Source organism: Ceratotherium simum, chromosome 17 (assembly GCF_057802395.1).
Source record: "Ceratotherium simum simum isolate JZ-2026a chromosome 17, ASM5780239v1, whole genome shotgun sequence".
In the NCBI taxonomy this organism is placed as follows: Eukaryota; Metazoa; Chordata; class Mammalia; order Perissodactyla; family Rhinocerotidae; genus Ceratotherium; species Ceratotherium simum.
Window position 1 is genome coordinate 59,751,475 of NC_141916.1, and position 17,878 is coordinate 59,769,352.

General features: G+C 34.8%; 2 protein-coding genes across 4 annotated transcripts in view; one reads left to right on the forward strand and one right to left on the reverse strand.

The window, feature by feature from the left end:
- The window catches only part of DCP1B (decapping mRNA 1B), a 54,930-nt gene that overhangs the window by 18,790 nt on the left and 18,262 nt on the right, over positions 1-17,878 (reverse strand). For all 3 annotated transcript variants that reach the window (XM_004438788.3, XM_087442973.1, XM_087442972.1), the window contains one exon: positions 672-738. In XM_004438788.3, coding sequence (XP_004438845.2) covers positions 672-738 — 67 coding nt within the window. The remainder of the gene's footprint in view (positions 1-671; positions 739-17,878) is intronic.
- CACNA1C (calcium voltage-gated channel subunit alpha1 C) overlaps positions 4,414-17,878 on the forward strand; it is a 714,534-nt gene continuing 701,069 nt past the window's right edge. The window contains exon 1 of the mRNA XM_087442974.1: positions 4,414-4,552. Within this exon, the coding sequence (XP_087299100.1) occupies positions 4,414-4,552 (139 nt within the window). The remainder of the gene's footprint in view (positions 4,553-17,878) is intronic.

Consider the following 17,878-nt stretch of genomic DNA (forward strand, 5'->3'; position numbering starts at 1 on the left):
GCCAAAAGTGGGAAAGTCACAGTAATTTAAATTTCCCAAAATGCAGAATGGGACAAATCACAAGATATCATTAGATTAAAAGAAAGAAAGACTAGTAACAAAAAAGAGAGAGAGACTGTCTACTGATCACTAAACTAATATTAACTCAGATATCTCCAAAGAGATTGACAATAAAGACTATCTAAGTACTCACAGCCTTTGAGACACGGGAGGAAATTCTGAGCGCCTACAAGCATGTTATGCAGTTAAAGGAAAGTGTTCAGGGCAGGAAGGAAATGAATGAATCTGGAGTAGCCTTTTAGAATGGCTCTGAATGTTCTTTTTACTAATAGACATACTGATAACTTTTCAAAGAAAAAAATTGCTAATTTACAAATGAGGAAGATATTAAGGAAAACTGCCCTCTGGAACAACTCATATTACAGATATCTCACAAATGTGGAAAAAAAATGAGGTGAACCATTTTACATGATAAACCTTGCCTAGTGAAAATGTAAAAAGTTGTTATTGGTATCTATTTTTCATTTATGAAGTAATAGTAATGTTTTCCTAACCTCTGTGAAAAGGATTGCCATGAGAGATACAGCCTGTTAAGACTGGAGTGCAATTACACACACAGAAATACGAACAGAAGCACCAGGTCTTGAGAAGACTTAGCCTTCAGCACTTACTTTTTCATAAGCTCTGCAATTCTTTGGCATTCCTCCTTATCATAGAACCAAATTCCATAAATGGACACTGCAAAACACACATCAAATAAATTGTGAGAATCTTCAGAACTACAAAATGGAAAGAAATTTCCTTTCCATCTTGAAGGAAAATACATACTTACTGAATAAATGAAGCCAATTATTGGAGTTACAGCTTGAAAACCTCACACTGGAATGCTTTCAGCCCAGACAGAACTCTGGAGTGTCTGATGCACACACGCACACACGCGCGCGCGCACACACACACACACACATCCAATAAAGTACACTGTCCTTAAAAATATAGCACCTGAACACAACAGGCACTTAGTAAATGCTTCTTCAACAAATAAATACAGATTGAACATGAAATCAGAATTTCTAAAACTCTGTCATTGTTTCTATACTCCACTTGCACATTTCACACACATTTCATCTTTAAGTACTCAGAAGCCTGATGCACCAATTAGGCCTAGAAACCTCTCTCCCTTCTTCTTCTCCCTAGAAGATGTTAACTAAAAAACTGGCTTTGTAAGGTGTAAGTTACGATAGGGTGCAGGAAAAAAGAAAATTCAATAATAAGTCTCTGACTTCAAAATGTCTGTACAGAAAATTTACCACTGTTGAAAGATTAGGTATGACTATGACTTAATCATTTAGTAATGCAAGAAAAATGTGGTATAATACAGCTGCTATTGATTCATTTAACAATTTTCAAATAAATTATATACTTTAGTGTGTACTTATCTACATCATTTTTATAGCAAAGGCTAAACGGTTCCAAAATACATTTATCAATATCTAGTTGAGGATCTGGTGGTATTAATCACATAAATAAGGCATTAACTACATATCTGTTTTTAAAATCTTCATTGAAAATAGCAGCAACGTTATCACAGGGGAATGACAACCAACAAAATATATTTTTAAAAGGAAAAACTGTTTTCAATTTAAAATTTCAAAACATTTAATTACTTGAATATTATTTTCTCATTAAAACAGCTGTGATATTCTTCTCCAAAGAAGATATACAGATGGCCAATAGGCACATGAAAAGATCTTCAACATCACTAATCATCAGGGAAATACAAATCAGAACAACACTAAGATATCACCTCATGCCCGTTAGAATGGCTATAATCACCAAGACAAAAAACAACAAATGTTGGAGAGGATGTGGAGAAACAGGAACCCTCATACACAGCTGGTGGGAATGCAAACTGGTGCAGCCTCTATGGAAAACAGTATGGAGATTTCTCAAAGAATTAAAAATAGAAATACCCTATGATCCAGCTATCCCACTACTGGGAATCTATCCAATGAACCTGAAATCAACAATCCAAAGAGGCTTATGCACCCCTATGTTCATTGCAGCATTATTCACTACTGCCAAGAAGTGGAAGCAACCTAAGTGTCCCTCGACTGATGACTGGATCAAGATGATGTGGTATAGATATACAATGGGATACTACTCAGCCATAAAAAAAGACAAAATCGTCCCATTTGCAACAACATGGATGGGCCTGGAGGGTATTATGTTAAGTGAAATAAGCCAGAAAGAGAAGGACAAACACTGTATGATCTCACTCATATGTGGAATATAAACCAACACATGGACAGAGAAAACTGTATTGTGGTTACCAGGGGCAATGTGGGTAGGGGGTGGGCACAAGGGGTGAAGGGAGACATATATATGGTGATAGACAAACAAAAACGTACAACCCAAAATTTCACAATGTTATAAACTATTAAAACATCAATAAAAAAAAATTTCTTTAAAGGTATATTTGGTCTTACCAATCCATGCATTTTAGAATTTTGTTATCAGACAATTCATTAAACTTCATTTTATTGCTTTAAAAAAAAAAAACCAACAGCTGTGATATTTTAACTACAATTTTTTTCCCTCACTCACCTGACTAATGCCTTGCTGTAGAATTTCTGCTTCTTGTCAGTAATGATTCAGATATCAAAAAGTACAAGAAATAGCTTTTTAGGGCTATTTTAAGTAGATATCTTTAAAAGGAACCCTATAAATCTGAATTACTAACTTGACAAAAGAGGGCAATGGGATTTTTAACTTTTTGTATGATGAGTGTACCAGGAATCTTTATCTTACCTATCTACATGTGAAGGGGGAAAAAAGTGGAAAAAACTCTCCAGCTTATTCTTGAACAGGAGCATTTCGTCCTCTTAGAAATATACACACAAATTCTCCGTTAATACACTGACAATCTTTTGAAAAAAGAACTGAAGCCTACGTGCTGTGACAATCTTTATATCAAAAAGAAATCTTTTCATCTCAAGGTCATTCAATGTGTATCTGGAAACTTTCTCTTCAAGGTTGTTTTTAGTCCATCAACATTAATTGCCTACTCTGATTGCCCACACAGATGTCTACAGACTAACCCGCCTAGCCTCATGTTCTTGTAAGTAAAAGTGATTGGATCACTGACATTCATGACTTAATAAATCCGAATACCTTTATGTGTTTTGGTGCCTTTAATCTTAGTTACAAAACTAGGAGCCTGGTCTATTTTTTGATTACAGTGAAAACTTCCTTTCCTTGGATACTGAGTTTTCCAAAACTATCAAACAAGAAAGGTGGTAGCAGGGAAGAAAAACACAGCATGAGTAAGAAATCTGAAGCCCCATGGCAGAGGGAAAACCAGCCATTTGTGTCTCATCAGTAGAACATATTAGTAGAAATATTTTGGGTATCATTTTTTTTGATCTTACACATTTGTGGCATTTGACATAAGGAACTAGGTTTTCATAAGGATAGGATGCCAAGGAAACTGTTGATACAAATAGAAAAGCAGTTTGACAATGTTATTACCATGAGATAACTGAAATGCAGTTTTAGGGAGGGAAAATGCTATGAAAACATCTTTCTGATGTCAAAGCAGAATGAAGGCAAGACTGGGTTTGTAGTGATTATTTAAAACATTGTGGAGATTTCTTTACGGCGACCATTTATCTCTAAAGGAACATGACTTTAAGATTAAAATGGATCATTCTGAAATAGCTCTTTTCATCCTTTGCACATAAAATTTAAATAGCCAAGGAGGTGGGGGAACAGATTTACCAACTGTCCTGGCTACTGAAATGTAGCACCAAGATAAACTGTAGAACCTGGCCTAATTTTTTTCTGCCTAAAGTAGTTTTGCAACTTGAGCTGCATTCCACTGGGAAAGAGGCCGTGAATTACATTAAAGTGCACATTCCAATTGAAGTTTTCTGCCTCTTAGGCACAGGTCTACCAACCCCTGGACAAATCTATCACTCTTCTACACAAGAGGGTATATCAGAGCAGCTCGTGGTGATATATAAAAACCAGAGATCATCATGCCTTAGGGAGGTGATGAGCTGACAGGCTGACAGAAACCATTCACTTCACATTTCAATCCCAGTTTTCCTGTAAAGGCATTGGGTGAGAGGCCCATCTTTATGTAGGCAGTGAGCACAGCAGGGAAGAAAGAACAGACAAGGTTGAAAAGAACCAAGAAAGAAGGTATAGTTTTCAGAATTCTAAAACTTAAAGTACTCACTGTAACCTAAACTGGCAGTGAGGTGATAGGGCCATGTAAACCTGTGTAGCACTGAAATGTTACTGTGGGAATGGTTTCTAGGTTTTAAAAAATTACAAGGAGGAAAGCTCACGGGCAGGATATTATTTACTTATTTTTAAAAATCGACCTATTAACACATCTGGAAATTCACCATGCTTCGAGCCTTTGTTCAGCCCACTACGCCTGCATATCAACCGCTTCACAGTCACCCGCCTGCCGAAACAGAGGTGAAGTTTAAGGGCACTTTGGTGCATGAAGCTCAACTCAGCTGTTTCTACATCCCTCCTGGAGGTAAGAAACCCAAAAGTGGAGTAAAGAATAGGAAGAACATGTTGAAATTTACTCTAAAATATTCTAGTGACACCTAGAATGTGTGACTCCCCCACTCTAAAGACTCATCTCCTTTGGCAATCCTCTTTGTATTTAATACAGAACTTTCAACAGCACAGTTGTGAAATTTTGCCTGAAACTGCACTGTCCAGGTTTGTATCATACTTTAGAAATTCTCAACTGAAAAAATGCAATGTTGCCTTTCCATATCTATTAAAACACCAATCTTCTACTCTCCTTTTAATTCTAGAAGAAAGATTAAGGAAAGGAAAATTTCCATATTAGATTTCATGCCTGAATATTGTAGGTACACACCAACAAGAGAGAGAGCAAGCTGCTTATATTCGATAATGATATTTTTTAATTTCTTCAGTGGAAAAATCTAAAACTGATCAAAATTAAAGAGGCTAGTTAAGAGGTTATTAAAGGCAATATAAAATGTCCTTAAATGCACATGCATTTGCAACCCTTTGGTTCTTATTAGTATGATGCATTACTTCATTCTAGACATTCTTTGGGGATTTACCTCATCCAGTTTATGTTCCTAATAAATATTTCTATACAATCTGTTCTTTTAAGACATTTATCATTTGGCCCATATTTTACCCAAAATACCTTTCAATTCCAAATCATGAACAGTAGCTTGCAATCATTTAACAAGGTTTCGTGCTAATATTTGTGCAACTTTAAAATATAAGGCATATTTCCATACAGTTAGTAAGCAGATAACACATAAATACATAGGTAAAGTTTAAATTGGCAGGATAGGGATATCTGATTTAGTAATTCTCTCCTCCTTTCTTTCTTTTTTTCTCTCTCTTTTTTAAAAAATAATTTTACTAATTTCTCTCAAAAGGATAGGGAAATATGTTTTTCTTAGTATGCAGCAAAAAAGGCACTGCAGTTCTCTTTTACTAGGAAAGCCATGGAAACATGGCAGTGTAAATTACACAAATCTCTTCTGGGCACTTAAAGACAAACCAAAATTTAAAAAATTCCTTCAAATCCCATTCCTTTCATGAAGTCTTTCTCAAATAAGTGGAATAATAATCCCAATGTAAGGACCAAGAACATCTAATCATATAATTGGTATAAACACTTGTTTTTGAGCCTTATTTGAATACAGTATTTCTTGATTTATTGTACCATTTCTCTAGTTCAAGTTTTTATAAATTTGATCACATTAATGATGACTTGTTACCGGCATTTGGTAATAAGCATGCACACATAGCTACTACCCTTCTGAAAAATCTCAAGATATTTAAAAAATTAGAAAGTCAGAACCATGAAATTTTAGAGCTGGAAGTCAGCTAAGAAGTGTGCAGTTCAATACCTATTTCACTAGGTTGAGGAATGTGTGGTCTAACAGGTTAAGTGACTTAGCCAAAGTCATTTTTCCTGGTTCAATCTGTATTCTCTAAAATATACCCCTCCCCCAGCTTTACAAATGAAATAAAGAATTAAAACAATTTTTATGTTTGACGGATTTGTAGGCTTGGTTATAAGAGATGGGAATTAGTTTTTTTTAAACCAAGGTTCATGTGGACTCTCAAAAAGAAAAAAGCAAGGATGGAAAGAAGGGAAGGAGGAATTGAGTGTGGAAGGAGGGAAAGGAGAGAGGGAAGAAACAGGAAGAGAATAATGGAATCTGAGATGTCTCGTATTGGTCACATTTTACGGCAGTGAATGCTAGAGCAGCAATCGTGTTGCCCATGTACTGCCCCCAGAGATAGCAAACACAGCCTGTGTTTCACTATTCTATGCTGACTCTGTACGTCCACCCCATTTGGAAGGCTTTGCACTAAAAATGCTTTCTTTTCATGTTCTTTAATGCCTTTAAAGTAATGTTCTTTCACTCACTTTCTGCCTTAGCTTTACTGACCAAACACGGACACAATCTTGTAAAACAAAATCTTCACTCGCCACTGAGAATCTACATAGCACTGTTATCTTTGGCCCCTGGTCTGGTTCTTTTCATATGACATAGTTTTACTACACCTCACAAATCAGTGATCCCATGAACATGAAATATTGGAAGGTTCACAGTAGATGGGAAGCAGTTTCTATTTTATGGGTGACTAATACTCATGAACATATTGGGGGTAACAGCAGAAAACCTAAACAAATACTGTGAAGTAAAAATAACCTTCCTCTTTCTAAATAAATTAACTTCATTAGATAGTTAATGCTATTATAAACAGCAACAACAAAAACAACCTCTCAATTAAAGCATTATACTAATTTGGATTAAATTAATGTGTACCTCCAACTATATATCAGAATTTATCTTCAAAGAAAAAGATGGATTTACCTTTTAAAAAGTTTTCATTTATAACAAATGCATGTTACATCATTAGACCTTCCTAATCTCCACAGAGGTCATTATCCTCCCAAAATGAGCATCTGAACGTCTTCTACTACCCTCAGGTTCACGAAAGGTCAGCTGGAATCTTCTTCATTATATAGTACTAACTTCCTACTTTTATTTATTTCTGGGGAAAGTTCCTTTAATCTAAGAGATTTAACAGAGTAAATAAACATTTAAAAAAAATTAGGAAGCAGAAAAAGCCATACATAGGTAATAATAAATATAAAAAAGAACAACTTGTTCTGCTTTGTTAGCCGTTTAAATTTATATTTTCATTTTGTTCATAATCTTGCTTATTAATTTCAAAATCTCCTAGGCCACAATTAACAAACAGGGATTCCTTAAACTGTCTTCTCCCCTATCTGAGCTCCTACTCATCCCCGAAGACTCAGTCTTTCTAATTCCTCTAGGGATAAACAGTCTCGACTTTTTCTTTGCTCCCGTAGTTTTTTGTACCTCCTTGAACTAAAAAAAAATAAAGCAAGTGTCATAATTAAGTATTTACACAATGGTTCCCTCTACTAGACTATGAGCTCCTGGAGGGTGGGCCTTTGTTAACACCCAGCATAACAACTAGCATGTGGTAGACATTCAACAAAGATATGCTGGGTTGAACTGAAATCTAAGACTTCAAGATCTTATATCATCAATACTCCTTGTAATTGTGAATATTAATAGTTATCACTATTGTGGCTCAATTCAACATTGCAGACTAGATGTGCTAGATTCTTTGTATTGACTGATTACACCTTCTACCAGGGATTACAGCATGGGGATTCTTCTCACATCGTCCCTTTTATTCTCCTTCTGACTTCAGTTTATTTTGCTTCAAACATTTGATAATCTCAGGCATAAGTCATGCTGATGGAGTTTTGTAATTAGGGTGTGAGCCCCTAGGATTGGATGTTTCTACTGATCCAGGACTGTGTGGGCACTAATGTACTCTTGTGTATTTATTATTATGACAATTCTACCATACACCAGTCTTCCTGACTGACTACCTGTCAGGCACTGACAACTGAGAGCTCAAAAAATGCAATGAATCTGCAAAATCACATGCATTTCTCTTCAGAATATAATGGTACTTTGGTCTAGCAGAAAAAATAAGATAATCATATTCGAGACATGTCTGATAATAGCAATCTGAAGCTTACATATACAGGTATCTAAATTACCTTAAAAGTATAAGATTTATATGCACTGTCAATTAGTCCAGCAACACATTGAAAATGTATTATCTTAAGTCAATCCTAATGTAACAAAATAAGTCTAGTCTCATATAACTGTAGTTTATGAGAAATATATGTTCAAGTTAAACATACAACAGTATTTCTACAGGTAAAACATTTGTTCCAAAGAAAAACAGACTTCCTCATATTTGAATCAGATTATTTAATCAAATTTTTAATAACTATATGAATAGTTTTGCTGTAAATATCCTAACTATAAAATATATGATCACTGAAAAATTTCTAAGATTTATATAGCAGCTTGTCTAGCAAAAGGAGCCTAACGCTGTTTCTCTCTCTCTCTCTCTTTTTTTTTGAGGAAGATTGGCCGTGCGCTAACATCTGTTGCCAACTTTCCTTTTTCTTTTTTCTCCCCAAAGCCCCAGTACATAGTTGTGTATCAAAGTTGCAGAGTTGTAGCTCTTCTATGTGGGACACCGCCTCAGCATGGCTTTATGAGCGGTGAGTAGTTCCGCACCCAGGATCCAAACTGGCGAACCCCAGGCCACCAAGGCAGAGGGTGCAAACTTAACCACTACGCCACCGGGCCAGCCCCCTAATGCTACTTCTTGACTGAGGAAAAGTGAGGCACAATTTTTATACTTTTTGATTTTGACCTTAATCTATAATTATAGATATAGAAGATACCACTTTTCCCAAAGCCCTTTGCATTATAAACAGCTAAATCATGTTTTGGTTCTATTAAATAAGAGCCCTAAGGTTGTATATAGGACAATTCTAACACCCGTTCTTGGCTAAAATTGTTTTCTTTCTCTAAAATCCATAAGAACATGAAAAAACTATATTTTTTCCTTCTGTGGATTAAGAAGTAAATTAGCCCAACAGTTTCAAACTGATTATTTGTAACTATTTTCTAAGTGATTTTTGGAAAAAAATCAGTAATATAAAAAATAGACTCTAAAAGAACAGACATAAACACTCAATATAGCCACAATGAGCACTTACTATACCGAAAGCACCGTGGTCAGGTAGGAAACTGAAAGATGCTTCACTCGCCAAGCATTTCAGGAAATGTTTAGGAATCCAGTGTTTCTCTGCCAAGATTTAGACTTCTACCATGCCAAACTGGGCTCTCAAAAACAAAATATAAACGATAGTCCATCTCCAAGCCACAAATGCAGTATATGAATCCAAATAGCATTATCATGCAGATGTTTCCTCGGTAAAGTTGAGAATCTTAAAAGTCTTTACGGTTTAGGATAAAACAAAAGTGACTTCACTTTTACTCTCACCTAATATCTGTGTATCACCATATATGACTTTGCCACATGGGTTCTTCCTCATCTAAGCATGCCAGATTGTTACATTAAATAAATTTAGAGATGCATATATATTTTCCCATGAAATTCATGTGAGGGTCCTATATACAATGAGTCTAACTGTAAATAATAATAATAATAGAGGCTGTATAAATTGGGTGGTCAGGGTGGAGAGGAGTACTGTTTACCTATATCGAATGTGTGTTTATGTGTGTGTGCTTCAAGGAGCTATCAGGTATCACAATTCAAGACGAGGAAAAACAAAAACAGGAAACCTTGAGATACCAATGGCTCAAAAGTGAAATTTTGCTTTACGTGAGGCTTTTCAGAGCCTTCTTTAATTGACAGAATGCCAGCTCTTTAGATAGTCTCCTTTAAAGTTCGAATCTCTTCCTTTCAGCATGAGCTGAGCAGCCACAGAGAGAACAAGAAAGTAATTCTGGGTTTAAGGTCAGAGTGACAAATTTCATCATTCAAGTCACAAGAGATGTGTAACTCTTAATCATATATTAAAACACATTAGTCTCCAAGCAATGGTACATAATGAATAGATCAGTTTTTCAGTTAGCATGGCAAAGGAGGCTTTGAGACACAAAGTAAGATTCAGTGACCACATTATAGCTTTTTAATTTCGGTGGCCTTATTTCTTTCTCACTAAACAATGCAGACTGAGCTGGTAGAAAGAGTCCTTGAAGATTATCCAGTGCAACCCACCACTCCTCTCACATACAGTAAAAAAGCCTCAAGATTGGGTAGGTTACCTATTCTGACTGGATATGAAGTGTCAAATTCCTTGTTTCCCATCCTACACTGCACAGGATTTGAATGAGTTTACTTTAAGGATCTTATATCGCTGGGCAGATCCTAAATAGGATATTCTACTGTTATTCCTGCAAATACAAAGATTCTGCCTAGTAAGAATATCAAGTATATTTATCCATATAGTTACTTTTAAGATATTTCTTGACTCTAGAGGGCTTCAGTTCAATAAAATCCCTAAAATTGTATGCAAAATGGTGTCTATCTATGCAAATAGACATTTTTGGAGGTGGAGAAGTACAAAGCATAGAGTCCTAGAACAATTGCTGGCACATAATAGGCAATCAAGAAATATTTGAGGGCATGGGGAGGGAGACAGGCAAGAAGTTCATCTGATTCTCAAAGGGATTTGTGACCCAAAGAAGGTTAAGAACTATTATTTGAGGATTTCAATATACCAGTAAATATCTTAGAATGGAAAAATAAACTCTCGATCATCTGTGGGCAGATAATGTGGCTTTCATTTTCTTAGTAATAAATTTACACAGGGTTCACTTTTAACGTTTCAAATTGCTTTTGTAATAATTGCCTGAACTGATTTTAGTTAAGAAAACAGATGATAAAGTTTCCAGGTTTTAGAATATGTTAAGTTGGGAGACCTTTGCTTGCTTCATGTAGCCTGAGGTCTAGGAGAGGGCTTAGAGTGAATCACACAGTTCAGCTTCTTTGCACTAGCCTGAGAGGTGGGACTTTCTATCATGAAGTGGGGAATGGGGAGAATTTTGGAAAGCTGGGCAACTTTGTGGCTCTTTCTCAATCACCCCAAGCAGGATATCTTCAAAGCTGGACAAAACCATGAGACATGTATCCATATATAACAATTCTAGAAATAGCATAAATGATTTGGGAATTACTTTAAGTACATTGTACATGTCTATTTCTTATCCAGACCTGTTCATTTTCTGTGTTTATTTGGTACCACAGACTACAAATAAAATATAAGAAATGGTCTCTGCCCACAGGGGCCTATAATTTATTACTCATGCCACTGCTTTCTCAATAGCCTAGGTAATCAATAACCAACTAATTAATGGTAGCACATGGCACAGCAAACATTTCACAAAATGTATTCTAAGTACAGTGAGCAATGCTGCTTCCAAATTATGACCTATCTTTGTGTGCAAATTTGACTTTCTTATTGCTATTATTTATTATGGGTAGTCACATTTCAACTGGAGCTTTGGAAGAAATTAAAGCTTACACTTCATAATGTGGCTATTATAGGACATATTATGAGGTGTATCTATGGTGACAGAAGTCAGAAAATTGTTGTCTCTGCCGGGGTTGATGGTGCAAGTGGTGTAGTTGTTGACTGGAAAAGAGTGATGAAAATGTTTTATATCTTGTTTTGGGTGGTTGATTACATGAGAGTGTAATTAGAGTGTAATGAGAGTGTCATATATTATTATAGGACATATTATGAGATGTAAGCTTTAATTTGCCTTACAATGTCCTATAATAGCCTCAAGAAAAGACCTATGATTATATTTTAAAATCCTATTAATTGTTTACTATATATTTTGTTCTAGGGAAAGGACTGCAGAATAGATGCTAAGGTTTCTCTCTACTAGTAAACTGACTTTTAAAAAAAATTGACTCTTGAGAGGGAAGTGGAAGGTTAATTCCAAATTAAGTTGTACATGTTTTCATATTCTCAGCAAAAAGAAATCTTTCTTCTCTGCCCCTGTGGAGAAAGCAGATGTCCCAAGCCAGAGGAAAAGGGGCACAGCTTTTCTACTGATCTGGAAGCTAGAAATGCAAATTAAATTATTTCCATCACCTCAAATTACTTAAAACTTTCAGTTGAGGGCAAGTTACATGAAAGGCTTTGGTGTCATGTTGGTTTAAGTTCTGAAGATGTGTTTTAGAATAAGGATGGTTGTATTTCCAGGTTGAGGAAGCCAAGATACAAATTTGAGAAGAGTTAGTGTAACATTCTAGTCAACTTAGAAGAAGAGATGAAGGTCAGATGAAACAATGGTTAATAAATGCCAGGATACAAAAGAAAACTAACAAATTATACTTAAGTATTCATTTCTTTAAAGTGTTCTTTTACAAGGTTCAATTATTTCTACTTTTTTAAATTGAGAAATAATTTATATACAATAAAATGCACAGAATTTAAAGTGGTTTGATGAGTTTTGACAATAACACACTCTCATGTAATCAACCACCCAAAACAAGTTGTAAAACATTTTCATCACCCTCTTCCAATAAACTACACCATTTTCACCATCAACCCCAGCAGAGACAACAATTTTCTAACTTCTGTCACCACAGATTAGTTTTGCCTGTTCTTAGACTTCACATAAATGGGATCATATGGTACATGTCCTTTTGTGGATGGCTTCTTTTGCTCAGGATGTTTTTGAGATTCATCACGTTGTTAAACATATCAGTAGTTCATTCCTTTTTATTGCTGAGTAGTATTCCATTATATGGATATACCACATTTGTTTATCCATTTACTTATTGATGAATGGACAATTGGGTTATTTCCAGCTTTTTTTTTTTTCTATTTTGCTATTATTAATAAAATTGTTAAAAACATTTGTGTAAAGTCTTGCACAGCCTTGGACATATGTTTTCATTTCTGTTAAGTAAATACCTATGACTGGAATTTGCTGACATATGATAATTATATGTTTAAGTTTATAAGAAATTGTCAAACAATTCTCCAAAGTGGTTGTACCATATTACCTTCCCAACAGCAATGTATGAGAGTTTCAGTTGTTCCATATCCTCATTTGATAATGTCAGGTTTTTTTAAATTTTAGCCATTCTAGTAAGTTTTGTGGTATTCTCATGCTGGTTTTGATTTGCATATCCATCCAATGTCCAATAAGAATATGAAAAAGTGTTCAATGTAATTAGTTATGGCAAAATGCAAATTAAAACCACAATAAGATATGACTTCAGAACTCCCAGAATAGCTCAAATTAAAAGGAACAACAATATCAAGTGTTGACAAGGATATGGAGCAACTGTAACTCTTATACATTATTGGAGAGAGTATAAATAGGGACACAACTTTACAGAATTGTTCAGCAGTATCTACTAAAGCTAAACAAACCCCTATACTATAAAAGGGGTTGGTATAAACCCAAAACACATAAGTGCATATATCCATCTAAAAAATATGAACCAGAATGTTCATGGCAAACTTATTTACAATAGTTCAAAATTAGAAATAACTTAGGTACCCATCAACAGGAGAATGGATTAATAGATTGCAACATACTGATACTATGGAATACTACACAGCAATAAAAAGGAATAAACTATTGCTACACACAATAACTTAGAAGTCCCTGATGATTAATGCTGAGCATTTCTATTGGCTATTTGTATATCTTCTTTTGTATAGTGTCTGTTAAATATTTTGACAATTTTTAAATTGGATTGTTTGTCTTCCTATTATTGAGTTCTAAGAGATATTTAAAGGCATACCTCATTTTATTGTGCTTCACTTTACTGTGCTTGGCAGATGTTGCATGTTTCACAAGACCCTCCACCAGCAAAAAGATTATGACTTGGTGAAGGTTCAGATGATGGTTGGCATTTTTTAGCAATAAAATATTTTTTAATTAAGGTAAGTACACTGTTTTTTTAGATATAAGGCTATTGGACACTTAACAGACTACAATATAGTGTAAACATAACTTTTATATGCAATGGGAAACCAGAAAATTTATGATTCACTTTATTGCCGTATTCACTTTATTGCAGTGGTCTAGAACTGAACCCACAGTATCTCTGAGGTATGCCTATATATATATTCTGGATATAAGTACTTTGTCAGGTATATGTAGTGTGAATATTTTTTCCCAGTCTGTGGCTTGCCTTTTCATTTTCCAAAAGGTATCTTTAGAAGAACAGAAGCTTTTAATTTAATGAAGTTTTTACTTTTGATGGGGTATAATTTATCATTATTTCTTTTATGATAAATACTCACAAGATTCAACTTAAATCTAGTGTTGGTAATGCTACCTGTTTTAAGCCATTTTTAATAAAGAGCTACAGATTTGGTTGCTTCTACAAAAATGGAAAAAAGGATTTCTCATTTAATTCTCAGATAAAATATCTATAGCATAAGCCTTACTATTCAAATCATATGGCCATGGTTTAACAAGGCCATTGGAAAACAGGGACATGACCTGTCTTCATGTATCATAATTAAAATATCAGCTTTGGAGTAGTGAATAAACTTCTAAAATATCAAATCAGAATATCTCAATAAGAGTAAAACAATTCGAAGGAAACATTCTATAAAATGTTTTTTAGAACTTAAAGTTTTTTTTTTCTTTTTTCTTTTAAATAGAATCACTTAGTGAGATGGTTACTCACTTTCCCCCACAAAGCCCCAGTGCATGGCTGTATATCCTAGCTCTAAGTCATTCTAGTTCTTCTATGTGAGCTGCTGCCACAGCATGGCAACTCACAGATGGATGGTGTGGTTCTGCAACCAGGAACCAAACCGGGGCCGCTGAAGTGGAGCACCAAACTTGAACCATTAGGCCATCAGGGGTGGCTCTACAAAGTTTTTTAAAGAACATTCGTAGAGATGAAATTAACATATTCCCACATTTTATGTCTCTTTCCTAGAACTGTTTAATTTCTCAAGATGAGGATGTATGGAATTCTCACAACTTGCAATTATTTCTAGGAACTTTTAGGTAAATGTTACTCTTATCTACACAAAATCAACCTTGAGGAGCAGAGCAGTTCTTATTAAGGTGCTGAAATTATTTAGTATTTTGAGTTTCTACCCAGGAACCACACAGTGTTGAAGGTTTTCCTTATTGTCTGTTGGCTAATGCCCTGAAAGAAAAAAAATGTCTGAAGAAATAATTGTAAAAATTTTGGTTAAGCTTTATTGGCTGCCTTAATAAAGAAATCTAATAAAAACAACTCAATAATCACTGCAAATATTTAATTGTACACACTTAATGCAAGGAATTAAGTGCTGAAGGGGAGTACAAAGATTCCTTGCCCAGAAGGACCTTGCACATCAATAGAGAAACTAGGACAAATATTATATATAAGGTAAAATATAAGTACTAGTAAGTGCCCATTGTATATTTCTAGCTCAGCATTTAGGATATTATTTTGAACATACAGTCACGCACTGCCTAACAACATTTTGGTCAACAACGGACCGCATATATGACGGAGGTCCCACAAGATTAGCAACATATAGCCCAGGTGTATAGTAGGTTATAACATCTAGGTTTGTGTAAGTACACTCTATGATGTTTGCACAATGATGAGACCACCTAACAATGCATTTCTCAGAATGTATCCCCGTTGTTAAGCAACGCATGACAGTATGTTTGTCTTTTCTGCTAGCATAGTAAACTCTAAGAGGGAAGGGATGCATCTTACTGATTACTGAACTCCCAAAACCTAGCACAGAATCAATATCAGTTGGCAAGTGCTCAACAAACACTTATGAAAATGAACATAAAAGAGGTATATGTTGCATCCAGAAATCACAGGCAGATAGAGGGACTACAAAAACAATTACAGAGAAGTCAAATTTCGCTTGGGTTTTGAAATATAAGTAGAATTTCTCTGGTAGAGATTGGTCAGGGTGAGGGAGAGAATTCAAGAAGAAAAAAGAAGAAACATGTTTAAAAGCATGGAGACAAGAAGTTAAAGAGTATTCTGGGAAAGCATGTAGTTGTATTTGGTTAGAAGAGAAGGCAGGTATACAAGAGTAATGGTAGACTTGGCCAGACAGGTAAACTGGGATGTGCCTATAGCAAGCTTTAAATGTCAGGTGAAAAAACTTACTTGGTAGACATTTAAGATTTTGAGCACAAAAATGACTTATCAGATTTGTGCTTTAGGAAGATAGGTCTAGCAGTGGTTTTGTATGGAGAGGATAAGCCAGATGCAAATTGTAAGGCTAATGATATATCATCCTTATTATGTGTTCCTGGGTTCAATTTGCTAGTATTTTTGTGTGTGGTAAAATATAAATAACATGAAATTTACCATTTTAACCATTTTTAAGAGTACAGTTGAGTGGCATTAAATACATTCACAATGTTGTGCAAGCATCAGCACCATCTGCCTCCAGAACTTTTTTATCATCCCAAACTAAAACTCTATACCTATTAAACAATAACTCCTTCTTCCTTCCTCCCCCAAACCCCTGGTAACCACTATTCTACTTTCTGCCTCTATGAATTTGATTATTCTACATTCCTCATATAAGTGGAACCATACAGTATTTGTCTTTTTGTGTGTGGCTTATTTCACTTAGCCTAATGTCTTAAAGGTTCATCCATGTTGTATCACATATCAGAATTTCATTCCTTTTTAAGGTTGAATAATACTCCAATGTCTGTATATATGACATTTTGTTTATCCATTCATCTGTCAATGAACATTTGGGTTAGTTCCCCTTTTTGGCTATTGTGAATAATGCTGCTATGAACAATATTTTGCTAGTATTTTTGTTGAGGATTTTTTTATATCTATATTTATGAGAAATTTTGGTCTATAATTTTCTTGTAATGTCTTTGTCTTGTTTTGGTATCAGGATAACGTTGCTCTCATAAAATAAGTTGGGAAGTATGCCTTCCTCTTCTATTTTCTGGAAGAGATTGTGTAGAATTGGCATTATTTCTTCCTTAAATGTTTGGTAGAATTCACCACTAAAACGGAGGCTGGACTTTTCTTTGTTAGAAGGTTTTTAACTACAAATTCCATTTCTTTAATACATATGGGACTATTCAGGTTATCTACTTCTTGAGTACCTTTTGGTGATTTTGTTTTTCAAGGAATTAGTCCATGTCTTCTAGGTTATTGAATTTATGGGCATGGAGTAGTTCACAGTATTTCTCTTATTATCATTTTAATGTCCGTAGAGACCCCCCCTTTCATTTCTGATACTGCTAATTTGTGTCCTCTCTCTTTTTTTTTCTTTCCTTGATCAGTCTGGCCAGAGGCTTATCAGTTTTATGACTCTTTTTGAAGAATCAGCTTTTGGTTTCACTGATTTTCTCTACTGTTTTTCTATTTCATTGATTTCTGCCTTTATTTTATTATTTCCTTCCTTCTGCTTGCTTTGGGTTTAATTTTCTCTTCTCTTTCTAATTTCTTACGGTGGAAGCTTGAATTACTCATTTGAAACCTTTCATCTTTTCTAATATAAGTATTTGATGCTGTAAATTTCCCTCTAAGTCCAACTTCAGTTGCATCTGACATTGTATTTTCATTTTTATTCCTCTCAAATATTTTCTAATTTTCCTCTCTGACATATGGATTATTTAGAAGTGTGTTGTTTAATTTACAAATATTTGGGGATGTTTCAAATCTTTCTGTTACTGACTTCTAGTTAAATTCCTTTGTGGTCAGAGCATACTTTCTTTGATTTCAATTTCTTTAAAAATTTTAAGACAAAGTTTATCTTGGGGAATGGTCCATAAGCACTTGAGAAGAATGTGCATTCTATTGTTGTTGGATGGAGTGTTATATAAATGTCAATTACGTCAAGTTAGTTCACAGTGTTATTCAGGTTTTCTATAGCCTTGTTGTTTTCTATTTGTTCCATCAATTATAGAAAATGGAGTATTGAAGT